Raw genomic sequence first — 22,672 nt, 5'->3', positions numbered from 1 at the left:
TGAGGAAGGACATTTGTGCTATTGAGGGAGTGCAGCGTAGGTTCATCAGATTAATTCCCGGGATGGCGGGACTGACACAAGAGGAAAGAATGGGTTGACTGGGCTCGTATTTACAGGAATTTAGAAGGATGAGATGGGATCTTATAGAAACATAAAATTCTTAAGGGACTGGACAGGTTAGGTGCAGGAAAAATGTTCCCAATGTTGGGGGAGTCCAGAACCAGGGGTCACAGTTTAAGAATAAGGGGTGGACCATTTAGGACTGAATTGAGAAAAAACTTTTTCACACGGAGAGTTATGAATCTGTGGAATGTTTCTGTGGAAGTAACCAGGGGACGAAACCCAAGCGGTCACAGGGAGAACGTGCAAACTCCACACAGACAGCACCTGAAGTCGGGACGAATGCAGGACTCTCCACTGTGTGGCCACATCTCTACCACTGTAGCCCCGCTCCCATTCAACTTACCTGATTCACTTGAAGATTAATAGTGTGCCCTGTAACTTCTAAAGAAAGTGAATTGAACTCGTGTTGACATATTAATAAAAATAGCAACCAAGAGTCTGGAAAATCTCTCCGTCCAGCACCACCCAAGCGACGAAGTGCCAAATTTCCAGATTTTTTTCTGTACATACAGTTCTTAAAGTTACACACATCTCCAATATACTAGACTGCTTTCCTTTCAAAATCATAATAAACTGGTAACAACAAATATTTTAAATTATTCTACCTACATAAATTTTACTAGTTCATAATTATTTACAACATGTTCATATACAAGAATCAAGGGTCAAGTTTAATTGTCTTATGCACCACCTTACTTGCTGTGGCTTTACTGGGCTCATTAATGCAATAACACGAGAAATACGTATACAATAATCCATAACATATGGAAATAATAATCAGTATTACTTGGTAACCAGACCAAAATAGTACAAAATGAAGTACGAAATGCAACCAAAATCCATAGTCGATTGTTGCTGAGGTAGAATTGCAGTTACGGTTTTACAATGGTTTTACAGATGGTTGTTGGGATGAAGATTTTCTTGAATCTGGAGGTCATGGTTCTAAGGCTCCTTTACCTTCTTCCTGATGGTACTAGCAAGATAAGAATATGACCAGGACGATATGGGTCCTTAATAATATTAGCTGTCTTCTTGTGGTAGCACTTCCTGTAAATCCCTTTAGCTGTGGAGAGTTCAATACCTATTATGGACCGGGCAATGTGCACCACCTTCTGCAGCCGCCTTCGATCTTGGGCATTCAAGTTACCAAACCAAGTCATGATGCAATCAGTCTGTATGTTCTCCATCACATAACTGCAAAAATTCAACAGAGTATTCGGCGACATAACGGATATCTTCAATTTTCCACGGACGTAGAGATCGTATCAGTGTGCTGCGCCCAGGACACATCTTCAGAGCTATGCATGCCCAGGAAAATGAAGCTGTTAACTCTCTTCATCACCATCCCATTGATTAAGACAGCTTCATAGATCCTTGGTTTTCCCTTCCTTAAGTCAGCTCCTTGGTCTTGTGAACGTTGAAAGCAAGATTGTTGTTCTGGCACCATTCATTGAGATGATCAATCTTCATCCTATACTCTAACTTGTCTTAGAATAGAGGACAACACTGGCGCAGAGGTGGAGTTGCTGCCTTACAGTGCCAGGGACCTGGGTTTGGTCCAGACTATGGGTGCTGTCTGTATGGAGTTTGTAGGTTCTCCCAATCTGCATGGGTTTTCTCTGGGTGCTCCGGCTTCCTCCCACACTCCAAAGACACACAAGTTTGTAGGTTAATTGACTTGGTGATATTTGTAAATTGTCACTAGGGTGTAGGATAGTGCTAGTGTACGGGGCGATCGATACTCAGCATGGTCAAAGACAATGTTTCTGCGCTGTATCTCTAAAGTCTAAAGTCTTATGTTTACCAGTTGGTCATCTGCGAATGGTAGTATTATCAGTGAATTTAAAGATGACGTAGATCAACACATAAATTTACAGGTACATAATATTATTAATTTTCTAATTTCTCAACTCTAGGGCACCCGTAGGAGAGATGATGCTTTACAACGCCAGATAGCTGGGTTCAATCCTGACTTCAGGTGCTGATCTGTATGGAGACCTGCGTGGGTTTTCTCCGGATCTCCAGTTTCCTCCCTCGCTCCAAAGATGTACAAGTTTGTAGGTTAATTGGCTTGGTATTATTGTAAATTGGCCCTAGTGTGTGTAGGATAGCGTTAATGTGCGGGGATCGCTGGTCGGCACGGATTCAGTGGGCCGACGGCCCTGTTTCCGCTCTGTATCTCTAAACTAAACTACAATATGATAATCAGAACTAAACCTAACAATTCAACAGTATACAATCCTGGTAGCAACAAATCTGCAAATTAATTTCTCCAACATGCTTCACATTCTGTATCATTGTATCATCTGTATATATATATTGCCTTAAAAGGTTATATGTAATTAATCTAAATACCAATTGTAAAACCCAGATTTGATAGAGACCAGTAAATCCAATAACTACAACAGAAATTGCAAATGTATTTTTTTTCATCTTTTTTTCTAATTACACAAATCATGTAATGTCCAACAATGTTTCTTAGTGCTCCCCATCTTCTTGTCCTCATGTACATTCAGTTTAATGTTGCAACACTCACTCCAGCTCCCCTGGTGCTCTCATTGGACCTTTACCAGCCAATGTTAATATATCCATCTGAGATAACATCAGGTATAGGATCTTCAGACTCTTTTAAATCAACTCGGCCAAGCAAAACAATCCTTCTTCAAGATATCCAGTACAATGTGAACCTGCTGCAGGCTATTTAACAACTCTATTAATAGCAGAAGCCCCATAGACACCAAACCCTCCTACAAGAATTCCAAAGCAACACGCTCAGCTTGATTTGGTTCCTTTGCCTCACATTGAGCCTCTCACTTTCTTAAATTCAAATTGCTCAGCAAGGATGTTCTCCATTCCAGGGCATCTATCTCTTTTACATTTCTGGCTCCCTGGAAGTTCTGCTCTGAAACATCTCACTTCTAGTTCGTGTGTAGGAGGGAACTGCAGATGATGGTTTAAACCGAAGCTAGAGACCAAATGCAGGAGTAATTCAGCGGGACAGGCAGCATCTGTAGCGAAAAGGGATGGCTGAAATTTCGGTTCGAGCCTGACCCGAAATGTCATCCATTCCTTCTCTCCAGAGATGCTGCCTGTCTCGCTGTTACTCGTTTTTTGTGTCTATCTTCACTTCTAGTTCATGATGGTCTCTAAATACCATGGACAGCTGCCACACCACCATTACACTGCCATCGTACTGCAGTGTTTGCTTCATTTGCATTTGCTTCATTTCCCAGTAAGAAACTCGGCACACAAACAGCTCCTGCTGGCAGACACTCAGACCTCGAAATTCCCTTGTTTTGTATAACATTTTAGCTTTGATGTTTTAGAATGGTTGTACATGTATGTTCTTCATTAATGTTCCTCACCATTGCCTCATTTCTGGGAATATCACCTTTCCATCTAATATAGTCTGATCACCTTACAGATTAAAGGGCCTGTCCACTTACGCGTCCTTGGCACGCAAATTACGCAATCTCGTGGTCGCTTGAGGCGTATGGGCACCATATGGCCGCGCGGGACCGGTCCCACTTAGAAGCGCAGAGGGGTATGTAGTTGTGTGCGATATCGCGCGGGGCTCCGAAATTCTAGCAGTGAACAAAATCTTCGCCCGCCAACGGCCTGTTGTGGAACTGACAGCCAAAGTGGGACAGGCCCAAGACCCTGGCGCGACGCAACATCTCACCTTCAACAGCAGCAGAAGCAGGCAAACGGTCACCGAACTCGGCCTGGGGCTCACGTCCGTTGCCGTACCGGATCCGCCCCCACTTCTACTCCCAGAGTGGGGCCAAGAAAATTGAAGATGGTCACAAAATGCTGGAGTAATTCAGCGGGACCGGCAGCATCTCTGGAGAGAAGGAATGGGTGACGTTTCAGGTCAAGACCCTTCTTTTCAGACTGAAGAAGAGTCTCGACAGGAAACGTCACCCATTGCTTCTCTCCAGAGATGCTGCCGGTCATGCTGAGTTACTCCAGCTTTGTGTCCATCTTCAAATGACGTCACGCGCTCCAGATGGCTGTGCGTACGCATGTAATCGCGCCCGACCTTCGCTCGACCGTCTGGGCTCAACGCGACCACAAGGTCACGTAATTTTCGTGCCAAGGACACGTAAGTGGGACAGGACCTTTAGGATGCACACTATTGGGTTTTCTCAGAAATCGTTTGTGTGCACAACCTTCATGTGCATTCAGCCAACTTCTCCTTTTTTTCTTTTCTTGAGAAAATGTTGCGTTTGCTGCCTTCTCATTTACTGCCGTAGTTCCTCGCTGCTCATCAGGTGAGGTCTCCTCAGACTCAAGGTCCACCTGTTGTACTTGAGCTTGACATAGAGTCACAGAAACAGGCCCTTCAGCCTAACTCCCCCATGTTGACCAAGATGTCCCATCTAAGCTAGTCCCTTTGCCCCCATATCCCTTGTCTTTTTTTAATGGCTTGGTTGGTATTTACAATCAAGTCATTTATTGTGCTTAAGATAAATGACTGATATGATTGGAGATCATGCAAAATAAAGGTTTTCACTGTACCTCGGTGCACGAGAAAGTAACAAACCTAAACGTACTGGTACATGATTATCATCATCGGCGGTCACTCGAAACGAGTATGACTGTCCTCTCCATAGGGTTGTCTACTTGTGGGTCTGTAGATGTCTGTAGAGGCCGATCCACGATCCACACACCTTGGTGCAACGTGGGCAGTGGAGACTGGCGATGGTTGTAGTCGTTGAGCCCCCTTCTCTCTCTCCTTACGGTGCTGTCGCTTTGTCTCTGCGACACGGCGTAGTTCCATTTCGTGAAGTGCAGCTCCTTCCTGCACAGATTTCCTCTAGGAGCGCCTGCCAGTGCAATGTGCTCCCAGTCGCTTGATGTGATGTCAAATTTCTTCAGACTGTTCTTAATGTTTTCCTTGAAGCATATCTTTGGCCCGCCGGGGGCTTGCCGACCTTCCTTCAATTGAGAGTACATGATCACCCCACTTACTTACATGGCGCTAATCAACTATCTTAACCACACTCCGCTCCGAAGGTTTATCTTCCCTTATCTTCCCAGACTGTGGAAAAATAGCAGCCAATTCCACAATGTCCATGGCTACACAATAGAAAATTATTTAAAAAGTCCTGGTCTGGCCACATCTGTGCCATCCAGAGTCCTTGGTGCCTCTTCAGTTCACACAACCAGCGGTTTTCTTTGGCAAAGACAATGCAGAACTCACCACTACATAACATTGCACTTATTCGAGAAAGATCAATCTCTCAACTAACGCAGTTTGATCCGATCGATACCACTGACTACATGCCATACGCCTCTAAACTCATTGGCAACCTGTCAGAAGATGGAAGGTCTCGCCTCCAAACGTACCTGATTTTTGTTTACAATTAAAAATGTTTGAGATCTTTAGAAATTTGGAAACATGTTGAAGCTTAGATGCCAGCATATCTGTCTTCCCTTCTGCTCTACTCATTTTCCAATCCAGTAGCAAACTCACGGAAGAGCTGAATACAATTTACATTTGGCACTTAGCTTTCTGGCAGGAATGGCTGTGTTAAGGAGGTATCCATTCACAGAAGTCTGCTGAATTTCTTTAAAAATGCTAACTCTATTTATTTTGTTATTTAACTTTACTATCTGTTGATTTGTGATTTTAATTAATTTACAGGGGTTTAATGTATTTTAGCTAAATCTATGTAGTTTAAAGTATTTTTATTTAATCCATTTAAGCTGCTTTTGAAAGTACCAAGCCTGATGACCTACGTCCTAATATTTTGAAAAAGGTCGACTTAGCAACGATAAATGAATTGGTTGTCAACTTCCAAAATCTGAGTGATTCTTGAATAGTTCCCATAGATTTAGAGGCAGCAAATGTAATCCCATTAAGGAGAGGATAAAAGTGAAAATACCGGTTAGATCTCGCTTCAGTAATACACATTTGCTACAATCTACAATTAAGGAAGTGGTAACAGGGCACATTAATGAAGTGGAATCAACGAGGAGGCCACACCTTACACCAGGATGTTAAGCAACCAGATTGTGATGAATGGGGAAGTGACTTGGATGTGGACTTAAGGAGGAGTGACTGAAGTGGACTTTAGGTGGAAAGGAATACCCCTGTCCCCTGTCTCCATCAATGGTGTGGATGTGCACTTTATCAAGGAGTACAAGTACCTTGGAGTTTACCTGGACAGTAAACTGGACTGATACAGGAACCCTGAGGACTTGTACATGAAGGGACAGAGCCGCCTGTACTTTTTGAGGCGACTTCAACATCTGCAGTAAGATGCTGCAGATGTTCTACCAATCAGTGGAGGCCAGCTCCATCTACTTCGCTGTCGTGTGTTGGGGCAGCAGGGCGAAGGCAACAGGATTAACAAGCTCGTCAGAAAGGTTGGCTCCATCCTGGGGGCAGAGTTGGATTCATTGGAAGGTGGTCTTAGAGGGGAGGATGCTCCTCAAACAGTGGAGCATCTTGGACCATGCAGCTCACGCTCCATGACACACTGGTCAACCTGAGAAGTCACTTCAGCAGCAGACTGGTTCCACCGTGATGCAATACAGAAAGCCACAGGAGCTCCTTTTTGTTTGTGGCTATCAAACTACGCCCCCCTTCTGTCGTGGGGTAGACTGACTGACTTCCCTGCCCACCCCCCTTCACAATCTTTGCACAACCCCAATCCTTTCCACAATAATAATAATAATAATAATAATAATAATAATAATAATAATAATAATAATAATAAATAATAATAATTAAAAAATAAATAATAATGATGATAATAATAATAATAATAAAAAAATAAATAATAATAATAATAATAATAATAATAATAATCATAATAATAATCATAATAACAATAACAATAATAATAGTAATAGATTTTGAAACAAAACTAAAGCATAATGAAATAGGTGTAATATCCTGAAATAGATTGGTTAATGGACATTTTCCTGGTTGGGTTGTCTACAACCAAGGTCAAAGTTACAAAATAAGGGGTTGACCATTCAAGTTACGAAGAAATCTCTTCATCCAGAACATGGTAAATCTTTGGAATTCCCTAGTCAGTTGGGCTGTGGAAACTCATTGCTATGTACATTTGATGTAAAATTGGCGGTATAGTGGACACCAAAGGAGGTTCTCTACGTAGGCAATGGAGTGGCACATGGAAGTTACCTCTGACAAATGTAAAGTGATGCATTTTGAACAGTAAATCCAGGTCCGGGTATACACAGTGGATGACAATGGCCCTGGGTGGCGTTTGATAGAGAGACCCCAAGGGCAAAAGTACACATAGTTCTCAGAAAGTAGTAACACAGGTAGAAACTGGAAGGACAACACCTCATATTCCACTTGGGTAACTTACAACTCAACTATATGAATGAATTCTCCTATTGCAAGCAATACACACCCAACCTCCTCTCTCAGTCTGTCCTCTCCACCCATTCTCCCCTCCCCACCCACCTCTTCCACCCTCTCTTACCATGCCAGTCAACCTTCTTTTTCCTCCTATGCTCATCTCCCATCCCTTAGTCCCATATTTCCTTCCATCCTGTCTTTCCCTTCCCCCATGTCCCCGGCCACCCATAAGGCCCCTTCCCCTCACCCATGGCTTTACATTTCACTCCCCGTCTTCTTTCCTTATCTGTTTGCCCCTGTAATCACCACCCCCCCCCCCCCCCCCCCCCCAGCCTTTGTCACTATCTCCGCCCATTTTACAATCCTACTCCCTTGCCTGTAACTATCACTTGCCCCTCCTCCCTTTCACAGTTTTCTCCCCCCCATACTCCAGTCTGAAGAAGGGTCTCAGCCCCAAATGCTGTCTGCCAATTTCCTTCGACAGGCACAGCCTGACCCGCTGAGTTCCCCCAGAAGGAGAGAATTGGAAAGAGGAAGAAATAACAGGCGAAATCTGTGATATGATATACAACAGGATCGAATTATATGGCAGAAGGGATGCGAACCATAGGAATAGTCATAAAGATTCATAACTTGGGGTCTTCAGTAATTTAAAAGGGGACAGCAAAAATAGTACAAACTGCTCTTATTGAAAAGCGCAGGTTATGAAAATAATCTGAAATTGCTGAAATCGATGAGTGCAACAGAGTATGAAATCCTAATCTGGATATTTTGCATTTGCATTAGATTGAATGGCACAGTGATGGAAGCTGGACAGGGATAGGTCATGTGACAGAAGGAACTGCAGATGCTGGTTTAAATCAAAGATAGATACAAACTGCTGGAGTAACTCAGTAAGCCAGGCAGCATCTCTGGAGAGAAGGAATGGGTGACAATTCAGGTCGATGACCCTTCTTCAGACTCGGGGATAGGTCATGGTTGGAATCGTACATGGATGGAAAATGAAAGCTTAAAAGTGCTCCATTTCACACTTATTGTCCAAATGGAGGTGTTCCACAATGCAGTCCCCAAATTGATGCCCGATTCTCACTCATCACAACCTCAAATCGTCTAGTTCTGAAGGGACAGCTTTATGTCCTGCAAACACAGTGTGCTCAATTTAAATCACTGTATCACCAAAATAAATGTTTAGGCCCCTGAATGGTACAACATCAAGACCTCTAATGCTTGTGCTGGAAGGTGCTCTCGTTTGGAGAAACTATTGAAAATCCAGTTATTTTATAGTCATGGCACAAAGATTAGCAAAGTTTGGTTCAAAAAGTTAAATGGAGCTGTTTTGAACCAGATATTGTGCAACATATCCATGATGTATTTGCTATGCATGCAGTAGTGTAAGAGAGAATTTACAAGGTCCTGACAGGCATCTCAGGGTCCTTGCCTGGCCTTGCTAGATATTTTTCAAAGAGAAACACTTCCACAGTGTTACAACACTAAATAGCTGTAAACACAATAATTCTAAGGTACTACTCCTTTTACTCCTTAAAAACATATTTGATAGTAATGTTTTGATGTTGCATATAAAGGAATGATATGGGAATATTACAGACATTGCTTCTTAAATTTCTAACTGCTGCTGAATTTAACATGGGACTATCATTAGAAGAACTATGATGAAGCCTATATCTATATATTACTAAAATTCTCATCTTGTTTGTTTGTTTGTATGCGTGCACGTGAGATCCCAAAACCCCACCAAAATGGTACACGATAGTGCTACAATTTTTGGCCCACCTTACTCACCATTGTCCTAGGATGTGAATGATACACGTTTTGTTCGGATTGATGGTATATTTTACAAGTTATTGACATTTTAAACTTTACAAAAAACTATTTTCAAACTACTTTTCCACTTGCCCTGCCCATCAGCCATGTTCAACGTCACAATGACATCACAATGGGATCCCAAATTTCTTTATTTTATCTCAATTTTTTTTGTTTTCGTGTGCACCTGCCTGGTCACACAATGGGGACCCAATGGCTCCGTTTTAATCAAATTCTTCCGTTTTCATTAACAGCTAACACAGTGTTTAGGTTAAAGAAAAACACGATTTTCATTGAGAATTTCATTTAAAAAAGAACCACAATTTTCATTGTGGGGGGTGGGATAGGGGGGTGAGGAGTGTGGTGGTAGGGCAATAGCGGGAGAAGGGAGAGTGGGATAGGGGGGAGGTGAGGAGTGGGGAGCAGGGCCATAGAGGAGAGGGGTAGGGAGGGGAAAGTGGGGGAGGTGAGAGAGAGGGAGGGGGATAGAGAGAGAGGAGTGGCGCGTGGGGGAGGTAGGGAGCAGGGGGGGTAGAGGGACGAGGGCAGTGGGGGCAGTGGGGGAGGTGAGGAGGAAGAGTGAGGGGGGGGATAGGGGAAGATGAGGAGTGGGGAGCAGGGTGATAGAGGGAGAGCAAGGGTGTAGGGAGGGGAGAGGGGTTATGGAGGGAGTGAGGGAGTGACTGAGGGTAGGTGAAAGGAGAGGGGGGAGAGGTGAGAAAGGGAGTGGTGGAGGGCAGGAGGAGAGGTGAAAGAAGAGGGAGGGGGTGAAGGAAGATGGTTGGTGAGATAATGGGGAGGGGAAGGGGAAGAGAGTGGAGGGGAGGGAGGGGGTGAGGGGGCGGGGAGCAGAGGAGAGGTGGTGGGAGAGGGAAGATAATGGAGGACGGGAATAGGGGACTGAAATGGGAGAGTGAGATGCGTTCACATGTTTTTGCCATTTTAAACTTTAAAAACATCAGCCACGCCTGCGCAGTTGGGGGCTATGGGTGAGTGGTGGAATATTGCGTTGGGGGAACGGGACCCAACGGGGTCACACTTGGTCTAGCAATCATACAAAAACAGCATTGTGATCAGTACAACTGTGACAAGTGATTCTGTACATAATTTTCTTCTATTAACAGGAACTGATGGGACAAGAACAATAAGATTAATGCCACAGTCAAACATTCAGGAGCTTTGAATTCCAGTCCCATGTCAATCGAGGGCCCAATCTGAGGAGATTACTGAGGTGTAATCTTTTGAATAAAATGTTAAATCACCTCGATCCGAAACATCAATCATCCATTCTCCCCTGAGATGCTGCCCGTCCCGCTGAGTTACTCCAGCATTTTGTGTTTATCCAGCCACCTTTTGTGGATTTAAAAGATCCAATAACATTATCTCAAAGTAAATGGCCTTTTTCCTAGTAATATTTATCCCACAATGAATATCAATAACGCGGATATTTGGTCATAATCACTTCACTGGGGAATCTTACTGTCAACATATTGTATTTCTTACTTGATCACGATGACCACATTTCGAATGCCCTTCACTGATGTAAAGGATTGGATCATTTGAGAAAACAAACATTTCTTATCCTAATTCTCCATCATACTGTAAATAATAGAATACATTCCCTGCAAATAGCTTGCAATTCTGCAGACTGATGAGCTTTCTCCACCTGTAGTAACATTATCATAGTGGTCACATACTCAAGGATAAACACTGTTTGCATGCAAGTGATTTACAAAGTAAACATGATGGTAAGCATGATAGCCATACATCCTGGTAAGAGAAAGAATCCGATCATTTTAATCTGGAGCAATGTTACACTTGTCCCAGGGGAAGTCACGACACAAAGTAACTCAGCGGGCCAGCTATTAGCTCTGAAGAACACTTATAAGAGATGTTTTGGGTTGGGGTCTTTCTTCAGACTCCGAGAAGTCCCGACCCAAAACGTCAACTATCCATGTTCTCCAGAGATGCTGCCTGACCCGCTAAGTTGCTCAAGCACTGCATGTCTTCTTTGTAAAACCACCAACTGCAATTCCGCATTTGTCCCAATTAGTCTGATCAAGTGTCCAAACTCAAAATATCACCTATCCATGTCCTCAAGAGATGCTGCCGAACCCACAGAGTTGCTCCAGCATTCTGTGTCTCAACATTCTGTGTTCCAAGCAATGCTTCCAGTGGGTACAAGATTGTTTTACTGAGGGGAACATCAAATGTGTTGGCTATTGTGACTGTCATACTTATCATGGTGGAAAACTATGTGCCAGAATGAAGACTTTTGTCTCATCTGCAAAATTTACTTTGTTACTGACAATTCCTTAAAAAGGGAAGTTATGCTTCCTTGAATAGCCAAAGGGATTGTTTCATTGTTGCAGAGCTTGGTTAAGAATTCACACCACTCAGCTGATAAGATACATTAGTAACCAAAGGATGCAATGAGTGGTAACAGCAAGGATTTATAATCAAGAGGTTGGTAAATACAAGGTAGACAAAAAGCTGGCGAAACTCAGCGGGTGAGGCAGCATCTATGGAGCTGCCTCACCCGGAATGGGTGACGTTTCGGGTCAAGACCCTTCTTCAGCCTGGGGGTGTGCGGGAAGAAGAAAGGAAGAGGCGGAGACAGTAGGCTGTGGGAGAGCTGGGAAGGGGAGGGGAAGGAGGGAGAAAGCAAGGACTACCTGAAATTGGAGAAGTCAATGTTCATACCGCTGGGGTGTAAACTACCCAAGCGAAATATGAGGTGCTGCTCCTCCAATTTGTGGTGGGACTCACTCTGGCCATGGAGGAGGCCCAGGACTGAATGGTCGGGGGAGTTGGAATGGAAGGGGGAGTTGAAGTGATGAGCCACCAGGAGATCAGGTCGGTTAATGCGAACTGAGCGGAGGTGTTTGATGAAGCGATCGCCAAGCCTACGCTTGGTCTCACTGATGTAGAGCAGTTGACACCTAGAACAGCGGATGCAATAGATGAGGTTGGAGGAGGTGCAGGTCGACCTCTGCCTCACCTGGAACGACTGCTTGGGTCCTTGGATGGAGTCGAGGCGGGAGGGGGGTAAAGCGACAAGTGTAGCATTTGCTGCGGTTGCAAGGGAAGGTGTATTGGTAATACAACGTGGCTTTGTCTTTGTCCAACATTCCTTGCAATTCTCTATTCCCATTGTATAATAAAGATATCCGAGACTGGGAAAGAGGTGCTGAAAGAGGTGCTGAATGAGGGCATCCACAGATAGGACTGTTGTAGGTGTTGTTGCACGAGCTAATAATTAGTAAATGGAGATGTGGTTTAAGTAAATGTGGTGACAGGAAACCGCTGACAAAGCCGAACAGGAATTTAATTCATTATGCATGCACCTACAGTACTGAGTTGGATGATCAGCCATGATCATATTGAATGGTGGTGCAGACTCGAAGGGCCGAATGGCCTACTCCTGCACCTATTTTCTATGTTTCTATGTATCATTGTAACAGAATTTTGGATCTACTGTTAATGAATTCAGACTTGTGGATAATCATCTCATTCTGTTTGTAACCTATTGTAACTAAGTCTTTCTGAGTTCCATTCTGTAATTAAGTGTTGTTTTGTTAATCACGTCTCTGCAAAATCTTGTGACTGTTAATCGAATTTCTGAAGGGGTGGGAGATTGCAACCTTCACGTGGTCCACCCTGTTTCAACAAATGCAATCAACCTGGCGTGCACAAACAAAAGATTAAACAGAACAAGTTGTCTTACAACTTTAGGCTGTCAATGCCATACGCAAGAAGAAGAAGAAGAGTTTCTAAGCAACCTCGTCATCTGAGAATATAAAAAATGTACCAGAGTCACACTTGACAGGTCAGCTTTGGTTGGACCACATGTTGCGCATGCACCAGTTTAATAAATCGCTCATTACTTCAAACACCAACTCGGCGTGGCCTTTCCATTTTTCCTCCTACAGGTCAGAGTAAGAGTGAGGTGGAGAATTAAAGTGTGTATGAAAGAACTGCAGATGCCGGTTTAAATTGAAGATGGACACAAAATGCTGGAGTAACTCAGCGGGACAGGCAGCATCTCTGGAGAGACGGAATGGGTAAAGTTTTGGGTCGAGACCCTTCTTCAGACTCAGATGTCAGGAAAGGGGGAGGTACATAGAAAAGGAAGTGTATAGATAAGGTGTGGAGAATTAAAGTGATGGGTAACAGGAAAGGTCAGGGTCGAATCTGTGAACGAAATGCAAGTGATCCACAAAATAGTCACCCAATCTACATCTCAATCCCCACAGAAGAGACCACATCATGATCACCAAATGCAGTACACCAGATCAAAAGCAACTTCTGAAAGCACAATCTATTATCATTTGGGAAACTAATATTTAAATTCACAAATTTAGCTTTTAATCCATAATGAAATAAAAGGACCAACATACGATGGGCAGGGATGTTGCTTCTTCTTTAATTTCTTTAATTTTGCCTTCTTCGAAGATGCTTCACCGCCCATATCTTGATCAATCTCAAACAAGAAGATGACAAGGAAAAAGAACGGCTTGATCAGCACCATTCTCAAAGTGGCTGCTCCCATGCAATGCTAATCTGGAATAGAAAAATTGTCAGCAAATTATTCTACGAACCCCATTTTGCAAGTGACAAACAGAAATAAAACGCTGAATAAACTCTACCAGGTGTGTGCACGTGACCACGTCAGAGAAAGTGTAGTGAATGTGTCTCCACACAAGAGCCAACATTGAGTTGAATGTACCAAATCTGGATTGCCATCACTTATTCCCATCTCGTACAAGGTCTATGTTCAAGATAAGAACACACTAACTATCTAAAAGCCTATTCTGCTTGTTCCGTCATAAAACAACACGAAATACTGGAAACAATCAGCAGCTCAGGTAATATTTTTGGAAAGGAAATGGCTCACATTCCAGATCAAACCGGGAAAGAACAAAAACAAGTTGGTTTCAAGTCACAGAAGGATTAGGTGGATGGATGGGACACGACAATATCTCTGATAGGCGAGGTCAGGCTTGCTGATGGGTGGAGGTGGGGGGGGGGGGGGGGGTTGTCAATGAAATAATGTGGTTGATTAAGTAACAGAGCCAATTACAGAGTTAACATAAACAATTTAAAATCTGTGAGATGAGGAGAGTTAGAGACAGAAACACAAAGAAATGTAAAAACTACACAATGCAGAGCTGGAGAGAATGCTAAGCAGGTCAGGCTATGTTCATACAGAGAGTAAGCTTGGGCTATCATTTCACATGGATAACCTACTACAGAACTGTCCAGTTCTGAAACATAGACATTAAGCTTCTTGTAGATGGTGAATTTAATATTGAGATCTGGAATATCCCCAGATGGAAGATGGGTGCTGGTCCTCAAGCTTCTGCTGCTGCTGCTGCTGCTGCTGCTGCTGAGTCGGAGGCTGCTGCTGAGTCGGAGGCTGCTGCTGGGTCGGGGGCTGCTGCTGCGGGTCTACGGACAGCGACGCCGGGAGCCCGCGGCTCCTCTGGAGAGAGACTGCTTTTCGGGGCTCCTGCAACGGCGAATTCTCCCGCCCGAGTTGCGGGGTCGAAGAGCTCCTGGAGCGGGGCCTAACACCATTGCCCCGAGCGGCTGGAACGGCTGCGGGACTTTACGAGCGCACACCGGGGGCTCTAACACCAAGACCCGGTGTGCGACCTCGCACCACCCGGCGTGGCTTCAATGGCCGCGGGACAATCGCCATCGCCAGCCGGGGGCTTTTGACTTTGACTCTGTCATCGGGGGGGGGGAGAGTGCAGTGGAGAGATAAGTTTTTTTTGGCCTTCCATCACAGCTATGTGATGGATGTTTATGTAAAATTGTAATTATGTTGTGTCTGGGTCTATTTGTGTGTAATGTATGGCTGCAGAAACGGCATTTCGTTTGGACCTCTAGGGGTCCAAATGACAATTAAATTGACTCTTAACTCTTGACTCTTAAAGTGGTGGGCAGCAGGACAGCTCAGGATGAGTCCTGTGAACTGAAAGTAAGTGGCAGAGAATTCCAGAGATTCACCACTCTCTGTGTGAAAATGTTTTTCTCATCTCGGTCCTAAAGGATTTCCCCTCTATCCTTAAGCTGTGACCCCTTGTCCTGGACTTTCCCAACATCGGGAACAATCTTCCTGCATCTAGCCTGTCCAACCCCTTAAGAATTTTGTATGTTTCTATAAGATCCCCCCTCAATTTCCTAAATTCCGGCGAGTACAAGCCAATGAAGAGGCCACATCATGAGCAGCAAATGCAATCCACTAGGTCAAAAGATTCCGTTTATCCTTTGCCTCATTTAGTTCTTTAACAAATGACTTTTTTTTATTTCCTTCAGAAGTCTTTGAACATCATCCCGTTGACTATATTGTATTCAGTGTACAGTGCAATACCTCTCCTTTTATCTCTTCCCATGATCTTGGGGCCCGGACAATCCTTCCAGAGGAAGAAGTGATTTACTTGCCCTTCTTCCAATCAAGTTTAATGCTTTCTGTGTCCATTCGGGACTCATAATGTGGTTCGCCAAAATGTCATGTGGTGTAATTTTGGTTCCGTTTTTCTCTTTGCATTAACATAGTCTGCCCTGCTTACCATTCCTTACAACTCGGTATTTTGCAGCGTTTATAATCCTTTGTGGTATTACATACAGTGAAGGTAGTTATCAAAAATTACAGCAGGATCTTGATGGGCAAGTGGGCTTCGGAATGGCAAATAGAGTTTAATGCAGATAAGTGCAAGGTATTGTACAGGATGTTCATAGTGGATGGTAGGCACTGGGTAGTATTGTAGAGCAGAGAGGCACAGTTTGCTGAAAGTTGGCCACACAGGTAGATCGTATGGTCAAGAACATATTTGGTACATTGGCCATCATTAGTCAGGGTATTTAGTATAGAAGTTGAGACATTGTGTTAGTTGTTCAAGTTGTTGCTCAGGCTACATTTGGAATATAGTGTTTAATTTTGGTCATGCTGCTATAGGAAGGTACTATTGTGGGAAGGAACTGCAGATGTTGGTTTAAACCGAAGATAAAACACAAAATGCTGGAGTGACTCAGCCGGACAGGCAGTATCTCTGGATAGGTATGGGTGACGTTTTGGGTCGAGCCTATGTACCTGTATTCCATTAAGCTGGAAAGAGTGCACAGAGGATTTACGAGCATGTAGCCTAGATTTGAAGGCCTGAGCTATAGGGAAAGGTTCGCAGGCGAGGACTTTATTCCTTGGACTGCAGGATGCTGAGGGTTGATCTTATAGAGGTGTATAATATCGTAAGGGGAACAGACAGGGTGAATGCTCAGAGACTATTACCCCAGGTTGGGGAATCAAGCACTCAGAAGATGGTACATATATGTAACAAGCTGCAACTGGAGTAGAAACAAAGAAATGCAGATGCTGGTTAATGCACAAAAGCTCACAAAGTGCTGACGTAACTTGGCAGAACAGGCAGCATCTCTGGAGTACATGGATGTGACATTTCAGGTTGAACCCCTTCTTCATACTGATTGTGGGGGGGAGAAGAAAGCTGGAAAAGCGACGAGGCAGGACAAAATGTGGCAGGCAACACGTCGACACATAGGCAGCTGGGAGGGGGGTTGACAGGCCGATGGTTAGAACAAAGGCCAGCAACTAGAAAATAAGGTGTGGAGCATAATTAAATTGATGTGGTTGTGAAGCCTAAACTGCTAAAGGAGGTAGTTGAGGCAGGGACTATAACAACATTTGAAGGATACTTGGACGGGTACGTGGATAGGAAAGGTTTTGAGAGATATGGGCCTAATGTGGAAAACTAGCATAGAAGGGGCATCTTGGTCAGCATGAACAAATAGGACCAAATGGACTGTTTATGTTTCTCGTTCTACCTCCCCTCATCTGACAGATTTTAAATTCTCTATGTTATCTCTCACTCTCACTCTCTTAATAATCCATCAACCAGGTTACTTCATCAACATCTTGTCTCTATGGCAACCCTGACTTCATACACCACATCACCGACATCCTCTTTCTCCCATCCACACATTTCACTAATCCTCTTTTCAACCTACTCCCTCAATCTCCTGGATCTGGCAGAGTCTTCAATCGGAATCATTCATACTGTTTCCCTTTCTACGGATTTTGCTTGACATGATGAATGTTTCCAACATTTTCTGTTGCTATTTTCAGACATCCAGCATTAGGTGTTTTTTGATTCTCGTATATTCACATTTCTGAGCCACATAGGAGATCATTTGGTCTCTTGAATCCATGCTGGTTCTCAGAGCAATTCTATCATTCGCATTCCCCAGCTTACTTCTCTGTAACCTCTTTGCTTTCACAGACCCATTAACACTTCATTATTTCACTTTTGTATGACTCACCAATACTAAACACAGGCCTGGATTTGCCAAGATACTACAGCTCATAGAACTGCAGCCTCACAGCTCCACACAGCACCGCCCATAGAGTTGTCAATCTGTGGAATTATCTGCCACAGAAGGCAGTGGAGACCAATTCACTGGATGTTTTCAAGATAGAGTTAGAGTTAGCTCTTAGGGCTAAAGGAATCAAGGGATATTGGGAAAACGTTAGAACAGGGTGCTGATTTTACCGGTGGGCGGCGTGGCTCTGGCCAGCAGCGGGCCTCTGCAGTCTGTTAGTTGGGGTGTGTGTGTGTGGGGGGGGGGGTGGGGTGGGAGGGGGGGGGAAACTTTTTAAATCTCTCCCTGCACTGGAGACCCGATCTTTTCAGTTGGGCCCGCAACGAGGAGCGGCCTCCAACAGATGGTGCTACAACTCACCGTCGCCGTCGGCTGGCTGAGTCCGGAACGGTTGGAGCGGTGGAGGAGCGTTGCTGCTGCTGCAGCAGCTGCTCTGCGGCCCGACCGGAGAGTCGGAGGCCCCAACGACAGGTCTGTGGACGGCGGCACCGGGAGCCCGCGGCTCCCTGGAGGGAGACCGCTTTTCAGGGCTCTCGCAACGCAACTTCCCCCCCGCCCGAGTTGCGGGGTTGAAGTGGCTCAGGAGCGGGGGCCTATCATGGGAATGGCTCTAGCGCACGCCGTCCAACATCAAGACCCGGTGTGCGACCCTGCACCACCCGTGGCTTAAATGGGCCCGGGACAATTGCCATCGCCAGCCGGGGGCTTTGACTTTGACTCTGACAGCAGAGTGCAAAGAAATAAGTTTATTTGGCCTTCCATCAGAGCGATGTGATGGATGTTTATGTAAATTATGTTGTGTCTTGGGTCAGTGTAATGTATGGCTGCAGAAACGGCCTATTTTGGACATCAAGGGGTCCAAATGACAATAAATGAATCTTATCTTATCTATCTGATCTTTAGTGAATGCTCGAAGTGCCGAATGGCCCACTCCTAAATTTTTCTATATTTCCAGTGATTAATCATGATCTCTATGTTGTCTGTGTGGATTTGCACGTTCTCCCAATATTTCCTCCATTTAAGGGTTGAAGGTGAATTGACCAGTGTAAATACTTTTGTACATGGTACATAAATAAATTGATGTAAATAAAATAGCACAAACATAATTATATAAATATAGGACAAAAATATAAATATAGGACAAACATAATTCTCTCTTGTGCTGAAGGGTGACTTAATAGAAGTATATAAAACTATCAGGGACATAGATAGGGTAGCTGGTCAGAGGCATTTTCCCAGGATGGATATGTGAAATGTTAGAGGGCATAGGTTTACATAGAAACATAGAAACATAGAAATTAGGTGCAGGAGTAGAGGACATTCGGCCCTTCGAGCCTGCACCGCCATTCAATATGATCATGGCCGATCATCCAACTCAGTATCCCGTACCTGCCTTCTCTCCATACCCTCTGATACCCTTAGCCACAAGGGCCACATCTAACTCCCTCTTAAATATAGCCAATGAACTGGCCTCGACTACCCTCTGCGGCAGAGAGTTCCAGAGATTCACCACTCTCTGTGTGAAAAAAGTTCTACTCATCTCGGTTTTAAAGGATTTCCCCCTTATCCTTAAACTGTGACCCCTTGTCCTGGACTTCCCCAACATCGGGAACAATCTTCCTGCATCTAGCCTGTCCAACCCCTTAAGAATTTTGTAAGTTTCTATAAGATCCCCTCTCAATCTCCTAAATTCTAGAGAGTATAAACCAAGTCTATCCAGTCTTTCTTCATAAAACAGTCCTGACATCCCAGGAATCAGTCTGGTGAACCTTCTCTGCACTCCCTCTATGGCAATAATGTCCTTCATCAGATTTGGAGACCAAAACTGTACGCAATACTCCAGGTGTGGTCTCACCAAGACCCTGTACAACTGCAGTAGAACCTCCCTGCTCCTATAGGGTGATTTCACCAAATGTCAAATGAGCGTAGATCCCCCCTCACGTGACCGAAAATATTAACTGGAGGACATATGTCACTTCGGTACATGTTAGTGAATGGGGAAACACGCACTTTCCCACCCCTTAAAAACATGGAAAACGGCCGATTTTTGAGCTGAAATTTTTCTGTGCTAGTCGGGGTTACCGTGAAGCACAGCGACCTAAATTTTCAGGCAAAAAAAAAGATAGAAAGTAAGGTAATTACAAGAGGGAACTGAAGGTGGAAAACAGCGGAAGTGAACAGCCGACATTTGCTGTGGAGATTTAAAGGTCCAAAATATCGGGGATTATCGCGTTTGCTCGCTGAATTTCATCAAAAGTAAGTTAATAATGCCTCACTTTTGATGAAATTCTGCGAGCAAACGCGATAATTCCCGATATTTTGGACCTTTAAATCTCCACGGCAAATGTTGGCTGTTCACTTCCGCTGTTTTCCACCTTCAGTTCCCTCTTGTAATTACCTTACTTTCTATCTTTTTTTTTGCCTGAAAATTTAGGTTGCTGTGCTTCACGGTCACCCCGACTAGCACAGAAAATTTCAGCTCAAAAATCGTCCGTTTTCCATGTTTTTAAGGGGTGGGAAAGTGCGTGTTTCCCCATTCACTAACATGTACCGAAGTGACATATGTCCTCCAGTTAAAATTTTCGGTCACGTGAGGGGGGGGGATCTACGCTCATTTGACATTTGGTGAAATCACCCTATACTCAAATCCTTTTGCTATGAAATCTAACAGTAAGGTAAGATGTGGAGAGATTTGTAAGGCGTTTTTTTACATATTGTTGTAGGTGCCTGGAATGCACTTACAGTGGGAGAGGCAGATACTGCCATGTTTAAGAGGCATTAAAACAGGCACGTGAACAGGCAGGGAATTGAGGGATTATGGACAGCGTGCCGGCAGATGGGATTAGTTAGGTTGGCATCGTGGTCGGCGCTGGCATGGGGGCTGAAGGGCCTATTCCTGTGCAATACAGTTTAATGTAAACGCGTGCAAGAAGGTCCTAGTGGACTCAGTGGGCCGATAACTCCGTGACTGTTTCGTGAGAACACATTTCTATTTGGATCTTCAAAGACAGCAACCATTTAAAACCCACAAGCTTTAAAAAAAATCATTACGAATGATTATAACACGAGCAAAATATGAGACTGGAGCACGAAGATGAAATGCACACTATGTGTACTGCGGCTAAATGTTGTTGCACTCTCCTCAGATGTTTCAGGGTTTTATCTTTCATAAATAAAAAAAATAACCATTCGAACATTAAACCTCATCCAGATCCCGGGAGATAAACACTGCACGACACGATCGGTTCCCAGGCTGTGGGGACCAAGACCAACATTATAATCCTGTTCCACCACCGCCTGCAGTCTGTGGGGACTGAGAGCAGGGCAAGACTGCCTCGTTACAGCCTGCAGTGTGTGGGGACTGGGACTGGGACCAGCACAACGTTGTCCCACCACAGCCTGCAATCTGTGGTGACTGAGATCAACGTGTCCTGCCACCCAGTGTGTGAGGGACTGGGACCAGCCAACACTGTCCCGCTCCATCTGCAGTCTGTGGGGACTGGGACCAGCACAACACTGTCCCACCACAGCCTGCAGTCTGTGGGGACTAGGACCAGGGCAACACTGCCCCACTCCAGCCTGCAGTCTGTGGGGACTAGGGCCAGGGCAACACTGCCCCGCTCCATCTGCAGTCTGTGAGGACAGGGACCAGCACACGGCTATTTAGCAGCAAGAGCTATGGTGCCTGGACAGCTCCTCTCACTGCTCAGCGCCCATACAATCGTGCGGCGTGAATTGGAAACAATATCCCAGTGTTTGGTTCTTTCTACTCACCGTGCATGTCGGTGCAATTGCTATATTTTACGGAGATGTCGCTTCAGGTCCCGGGGACTGCTGTACCTTGATTTCGCAGCGCTGGCTGGCGCCTGGGTCTATAGATCCAGCCCGCCGCTGCCTGCTCACCGCGCCGCCGTCAAGTGTTCCAGTGGCTGCCTGCGCCTTCACCACATCTGCCAGCCACTATTGTTATTGTTTTACTAAAATATATTTTGTGGATGATACTGTCCCTCAAGATGGAGGAGCGTTGTCTGCACTTGCTACATGCGCAGTGGGGACGCTGCTAACTTGTAGGGGTGGTGGGGGGAATGCATACACGTTGATTCTACATCAGCCATTCATGTACCCTGCCCTTTGCTTGTCAAAGGGGTTTGTAAATTATATTCTAAAGCATCAACCGTACAGTGCTGACCAGCGGCACGATCATGCTTAACACTGTATGGCATTGCCCTGGGGACGTTTTAATATTATTTCTTTCCCCTTGCACCAAACCTTGAGGCTAGAAGTAATGTCAACATTGTGGCCTGAATTTATCATCGGCGATGTCGTTAACATAGCATCCCGCGCACCTTACAGCACAGATAATATTACTAGCTTTATTAAAATGTTGGTAAAATTCGGGAAGTGATGTTGCATACCCCATGTCTTCGCGCATGTCTCTTGCCTAACACACATTCTTAATGTCAACAGTTTTATCTCCATAACATTCTGCTACCGCCGTTATTTTTGTCAACACCATTGGTAGGTGAAACTGCAAATATCGAACGGTCGCATTTATAGCGGTCGCCTGTCAAAATTTCAGCACCTCATTTATTTCAATAGCACCGAATATCAGGTAGACGGTTTCACGGGCAGAAATGACAATCTCCCTTTCCTGCTCTGATCATGGCAATTTCACTTAGTGCCCCCAGCATTAACAAAATATCTCAATCTCCCTCCCCTTTCTTCAAGCGATGGCCATATTTATGACACTTATTTGTTGAATAACCAACCTTCTCAGCGGCATATAGATTTGGAATTAGATATCGTTATCTTCTCTACCTTGATTGTAATTTGTGCACTGAAAGTGAGCTGGATGAGTGTTTATTTGTCCCTATTAATGCAGCTTCAATTCACAATGACATCTAATTTGGTGAGGAGTCAAGAGCCAAGAACCAAGCTCCTTGCCTTCTGGCTGCACTTCATACCCTCCATCCTCATCTTTAGACG

General features: G+C 44.5%; 1 protein-coding gene across 1 annotated transcript in view; it reads right to left on the bottom strand.

Moving 5' to 3' along the window:
* Window positions 1–22,075, bottom strand: part of glrbb (glycine receptor, beta b) — a 141,030-nt gene extending 118,955 nt beyond the window's left edge. The window contains exons 1-2 of the mRNA XM_055645745.1: window positions 21,461–22,075; window positions 13,687–13,849 (exon numbers count right to left, since the gene is read on the bottom strand). Coding sequence (XP_055501720.1) covers window positions 13,687–13,838 — 152 coding nt within the window. The 5' untranslated portion in view covers window positions 13,839–13,849; window positions 21,461–22,075. The remainder of the gene's footprint in view (window positions 1–13,686; window positions 13,850–21,460) is intronic.
* Between the last annotated feature and the right edge of the window lie 597 nt (window positions 22,076–22,672).

The sequence above is a fragment of the Leucoraja erinacea genome, chromosome 1 (assembly GCF_028641065.1).
Source record: "Leucoraja erinacea ecotype New England chromosome 1, Leri_hhj_1, whole genome shotgun sequence".
Taxonomy (NCBI): domain Eukaryota; kingdom Metazoa; phylum Chordata; class Chondrichthyes; order Rajiformes; family Rajidae; genus Leucoraja; species Leucoraja erinaceus.
The sequence above is the reverse complement of the archived record's forward strand: the minus strand, read 5'-3'. Positions and strand labels throughout refer to the sequence as shown.